At 40.1% G+C, this 6,229-nt stretch overlaps 1 protein-coding gene across 1 annotated transcript; it reads right to left on the reverse strand.

Annotated features, from left to right (window-relative positions):
• Positions 1–2,066: 2,066 nt before the first annotated feature.
• Positions 2,067–5,715, reverse strand: LOC121301664 (mast cell protease 1A-like). The gene is made up of 5 exons (XM_041231245.1): positions 5,578–5,715; positions 4,748–4,898; positions 4,139–4,280; positions 3,508–3,765; positions 2,067–2,414 (listed from the first exon to the last, which is right to left on the reverse strand). Exons 1-5 carry the CDS (start codon positions 5,636–5,638, stop codon positions 2,250–2,252), a joined length of 777 nt encoding a protein of 258 aa, XP_041087179.1. The 5' UTR covers positions 5,639–5,715; the 3' UTR covers positions 2,067–2,249.
• Positions 5,716–6,229: the final 514 nt, after the last annotated feature.

Below are 6,229 nucleotides of genomic sequence, written 5' to 3' on the forward strand. Positions count from 1 at the left end.
ATGAATTAATCTTTCTAGCGCAGAGAGACACAAGACCAACACAAACGTTTGGTCTTTCTGTTCAGTAGTGTTTGTAGCGTTTCACAGCACTGTATGTTGTGATTGCTGTAATATGCGTGTGTGTGATGATAATTAAATAATTAAATGGTACAGTTTTAGTCTTTTTTTATTTAAATATTCAATGATTTGTTTCCAAACTTTGTTTGTTTATATGTATGTATGTATGTACGTAACCCTGTGGTTTGAGATGCATTGTATCTAATAGATTGATTTCATTAATGACAAAACATTGATTCATATTGTATAATTGGCTTTATTTATTGATTTGCTGTATAATGACAAAACATTTTTCTTGAAGAACATTAACAGTTAACAAATCCCATATTAAACTACATACTGAACAAAAGCAAACCACGTTCTTGGCTGATTCGAAGCGGATATAAAAATAATAAAAACAAATCTAATTACTCAAAGATGCTTTTAAGTTGCTGAACTTGAGAGTTCATGTATGCGCTGTAGAATGGAGGCATAGCTTCAGTTTGCTTTTTTCAAAATCTCCTTGATCCGGGGCAGGTAGCTGGAAACGCGTGTGTAAATATTTGAAACATTTGGATATTTGCAGTTTCCACTAAGATTAAACGAAACGATTCTTGTTGCCACTCCATTGCACATCAAAGGACCACCCGAATCCCCCTGTGATTAAAAGGACAGAAATAATAGACAAAGTGTGAATATTCAATCTAAACACAGTGGCTATTTAAGCTCACAGTAAAACCTGGAATGGGTGACACTGCTATGCATTAGGAGTCTTATTCCCATCCCTGATGTTGTGCAATTTTGGAAGTGTGTGTGCTCTTTGTCTGTTTCTAAAGACAAGTGTAATCAGTGACATGTACTGCAGTACACACCTGACAGGCGCCCTTGTCTGTTTTATAGCCCCCAGCGCAGATCATATCAGCCGTTATTTCAGTTTTGAATTTTTTCCAGTTATTTCCAGTTACTCTTCTTTGTCATCTACAGTCACGTCGATGACCTGGAGGTTGGTGGTTGACGGTTTCTCAGTTTTGGTTGCACCCCATCCTGCTACAATGCGTTCGTTTCCTTTCTTCAACAGCTTCTCCTTTTTTTGCGCGCATGGCCAGTTTCATCTTTTTATTCAGTTTAACTGGGGTTTTAAGCCGTTTGAAAACAAGAATGAAAGCCATTTCTTTACAAATTCCACGAACGAGGCAGCTGCAGCTCAGATAAAAATTAGAAACAGTAAGTTATTAGATGTAGTGTTTTATTGCAGTATTGTGGCCCTGGATCTTGTCGGAGCTGCCCTACTTTCAGGGGAGCCTCTGACAGTACCATCAACCCCCTAAAGGGAGACACAGCTGCAAAGGAGGCAGTGGGGTAGAGGAGGTAAAAGAAACTCCAAACATTTGCAAAAAGGTAAGCACTGAATTTAAAACAAATTGTATGATAGGGAGGCGTTGAAGCTTCGCTCCTAGAATCACAAACTCCCTTTAACTGAAGTAGAAACAGATATATAACAGTCCCCTTGACCCACTCATGCATGAAATATTGAAAATAGCTAGCTGAAAAAGTTATAAATAATAAATAGATTTATCATTGACTTTTTTCCATGGTTTTATATGGTGGTAAAAAGCCATTCTCTTATGAGGCCCTCATGTATTTGCATCTTCCATATGTCCCCATGTAAAGACTAGGAGAAAGGTCTCCTGTGCAGAGGAGCACTTAGTCAACAGTCATCTCCAAACACGCTACAGGAGGTGTTACTTCTGCAAAGCAAGGGTGACTTTATTTCTTGGTCTGCTGGGCAGTAAGTCAAAGGTACTGCCAATAACCAAATCAAACAGTCGTGATTACATTACAGAGTTGTTTCAAGTTTATCTACCGGATTGCGAATTAACTGGATCACTACTCTGCAGGCCACAAAGGTTTGTAATATATATGTGCAGAAACTTGTTACTTGTAATTGCCTTTAAGAAATATTTATCGGCAGGTCTTCAATACAAAGAAAACACACACAGGCACGTTTATAGCTTGACTAAAAGTGGCACTTTATTTTTAAAACAGTTTATTTTTCAAATAGCTTTACATAGATGCACTGAAGGAGTTGATATCCGTGGCTTCATATGTCAGTAGCAAAAGGTTATCACTGAATCGCGAGACTGTTTACTGACAGCTATACCCATTTGCAACAGGGAGACAAGGGTTATTCTACCGAGCGCTTGGCTGCTCTGTCAATTTGTGCTCTCCATTATACACTTGATCCAGGGCAGGTACTTAGACACCTGTGTGTAGACGTTGGGTTTTTGTGGGTTGTCGCAGGCTTTCCACTCATTGAATGAAACGATTCCTTCAGCTGTAGGTTTCTTGTTGCACACCAAAGGGCCCCCAGAGTCTCCCTGAAAGAGCAAAGAGATCAGTTCACATATTCAACGGGACCCAGAGAGACACACGCAGCTAGTTTTACTCACAAACTGTTCAGTTGTTCAGGGCAATCAGTAGTTCAGTAGTTCAGGAACTGTTTTATTGATGATGCGGAAGAAATCATTTATCATCAAACCAGCTTTGATAACCCACCGCCTGGCTGTCTGGACGAGGCAGGGGACCCCCATAATAGATTGAACTTGGAGAAGATACTGGGACGGAGGTGGGAAAGTAGAGGGTTGCAAATGAATCAAACGCAGGAGAGGGGTGAGCTACATGGATATGCATGTGATTTTGATAGGTTAGGTTGAGATGACGAAATGTGTAGGGACCGCCCCTCCTCTCGTACTTTCATTTTTAAACTTCATTATCTGTACCCCTTCAGCCAGATCCACTGGTGACCAAAAAGTATTTTGTTCCAGTAACATTGATAATATATTTGAATAATAATAATCTTTATATTGCATTAATCACAGTGGACCACCTGCAGAGTCACTTACAACAACGTCTCACCCAAAAGACGGAGCACAAGGAGGTTAAGTGACTTGCTCAGGGTCGCACAATGAGTCAGTGGCTGAGCTGGGATTTGTACCGGGGACCTCCTGGTTATAAGCCCATTTCTTTAACCACAGGACCACGCACTGTGCCTTTAAAGCCAGTAGAGAAATGCTCCACCCACATAATCTATCATGTAGAAAAAACAAAACGCGAGTGTTAGCAACCTGCGTTCCCCCTGGGACGGTAATGTACAAGTATAAGTGAGTTACACACAGATGCACAACTGGAGAGACACAGAGAAGCCCCAGAGTATAATCCTCTCAATAACCTGCTAAATAATGTTAATGGCAGGTTTTGTCGGTTTTCTGGATATATGGAAAAATGTATAGAAAGAGCGTGCTACCCCCTCACTATGTCCGTAGCTGAGGGCTCTCTGGCTGACGGAAGCGTGGACAATTTCAGATGAAACATGTTTGGTATATTGAACAGAAGGACAGAGATTAAAAAGCAGCTCTATAGGTGGATTACAAAACCTAAAGTATAATACCAAGCAGACTCTCTGAAACATACCTGACAAAAGCCGTGTCTGCCAACGTTTCCTCCAGCACACATCATCCTCTCTGTTATCTGGTTTTTCCATGCAGTTTTGCAGACTTTCTTGTCTATCACAGTGACATTGACTGCTCGGAGCTTGGAGCTTGCATTCCCCCCTGTTCTGGTCGCTCCCCATCCAGCTACAACGCATTCCGTTTTTGGTTTCACATCTTTATCCTTCTTTGGAAGTGGGATGCACTGTATCCTGCTGCCCACTTGAGCCTCTTTTTGCAGCTGTTCCAAAAAACAAGAAGTTACACTTCAGTTTTATTCATGTGTTATAAGGGATGTTATAAACACAGCTGGTTATTACATGGAATAACAGGCTATTGCAATAATGTTATAATGCATTTATAAGAGATCTTGCTGTAACACATCAGGAAGCTTTGCACCAGAAATGTCTCATTAAAATAATAACGCATTGTTGTTTTACACTGGCATTGTCATGGCACAGTTATGTACATTTTCTGAATGGGTCCTTCTAAACGCCACTGTGCTCAAGATGCTTTGGTGGCATTGCACTGTAATTACGCACGCATTACACTGTAACATCACAAACCACGATATACAAATATATCGATTATTTCTCATTGCTGAAGTGCTGCACCTGCAGGAGCATGATGTCGTTCTGCAGTGTATGGTTGTCATATCCGGGGTATATGTGATAAAACCTCACGGCAACCCTCTGTACTCTCTCAATCCTATCACTGATGTCATGAGCCCCCAGAACCACAGTCATTTCCATGTTCCTGGAAAATAGGACCAAAAACAAGAACCTGATACTCAGCAGCACTAACTCATTGTATCAGTATCAGCGTCTAGTTTTAGAAATACCTCATCCATGTCAGTTCGTGCAGGTATAAATATTAGGAGATTTAAACAAACACTGCTTGAGTTGTAGTCAGAGGCAAATATTACAATGTTTGTATTCGTTCATATAGCAGAATATATAAATGCCTGCATCAAAAAGATACACATTCTACTTTGCAATCTGCTAGCACATACTAATGCTTTTATAATTTTTATTTATTTATTTTAACTCCTGAAATATATATATATATTACATAAATATATATATTACTGCAATATGATACAAATTATACTTTTAATTTCCAGCTGGTTTGACATTAAAGAATAGTGGAGTATTTTTTTTTCAGATTATATTGGAAAAGCCCATGCTGGTCTCAGCTCTGCTCAGAGTGCTGCAAACCCTTACCTGTTAAAACAGTGAGCCGCGGTCATCACAAAGGATTTCCCCACGAGAAACCCCCCGCAAATATGGCTTCCCTTTATTTGCAGCGAGGCCATGTACGGCTTGGAATGGGGCATCACCTCTTGTCCATTTATAATCCTGGAGTCCACTGATGCTGAAATACAACAGAACACAGAGCCATGGTCCCTGGCTCTTCAATCTTAGAATGATGAACACAGAGACAGGATTTATTGCACTTAGAATGGTGGAACCTGGACAGTGATCTACATGGGGTCTATTATTCCTCTGTTGTGGAAGACAACAATCATCCTTTTAATAGTGGATAGCACACTGGATAATCTTATGAAAAAAAGATCTGTGCATACTGTACATGAACAGAATGTATTTTTACTGAAGCACCATGTTTTTACTACATGCAGTCTACTACAAACTATGCACTTGACTCCAGATTCTGTTTTCACACAGGATTTATTCTTCAGCTTCCAGAAGGTTTTATCATTTTCCATATAAGAAAAACTCAATAAGGATAGCAAACGAGAAGCAAACAACTCGGCCATTTCATTTAGGGACTTATAAATCATTTAAAATAGTTTCTGATTTGTTTTAGTATTGTCTTTGATGTTTTTTCCTTCCAAAAAAGGTAATAAATTGTGCTAATGATCTTGCCCACAGTCTACCACATAACAAATTGAGTTTCTTAGATGTTTTCACACAGTGCTACTATTACTTTAGTTTCTGCAAGGTAATGACACACATTATGTGCAATTAACTTCATTATGCATTAGTAATGATCAGTTTGCAAGCTGAAACTTGACTAGACTGTATCTCCTTACCGGCGTCTGTGAGAGAGAGCAGGAGAGCTGTGAAGCCCAGCAGGAGGGTCAGGGGCTTCATGTTGCTCGTCAGGCTGGGGCTGCAGTGATGCTCTGGGGGGACGGGCAGGTCTGCAGGAGGGCTGATGAGCAGAGAAGCAGGACCCGGCCAGCCTTTATACACCCCTCTCAGGAAGCTGTGGCTGCAGCATGATCTCCACACCGCTGTGTCCTGCACAGCGCTTTGGTTTCACACATGATCTTGCAAGGTGCAGCTTCCCCTACATTGTCTCATGAACATTCAATGTAAAAATAAAAATCACTTGTGTTTTTGCGTTAATTGATTTTTGGAGGGTTTTTTTTTTGGAGTCTGTTTCTACCCGTTTTCCATCTGTTTATTGAGACTCACACACCTGTATCTTGAGCCTGAGATGCATTTATATAAGACACAGCAACATTTTGGATAATATTAGGCACGACCAGTAGCAACCCAAGCCACATCATTCTGGACTTCAAAGGTGCAACATCTTTGAGCACACACTGTAGATACAGCTACATAGTGTGTGTGTGGTGTATATATATATATATATAGAGTATTTTGGTTCATTTGGAGATGTTTTAAAGTGTGGCTGATTAATTAATATGACAACATATTCGATTTTGTACAACAGAA

This window comes from Polyodon spathula, chromosome 27 (assembly GCF_017654505.1).
Source record: "Polyodon spathula isolate WHYD16114869_AA chromosome 27, ASM1765450v1, whole genome shotgun sequence".
In the NCBI taxonomy this organism is placed as follows: domain Eukaryota; kingdom Metazoa; phylum Chordata; class Actinopteri; order Acipenseriformes; family Polyodontidae; genus Polyodon; species Polyodon spathula.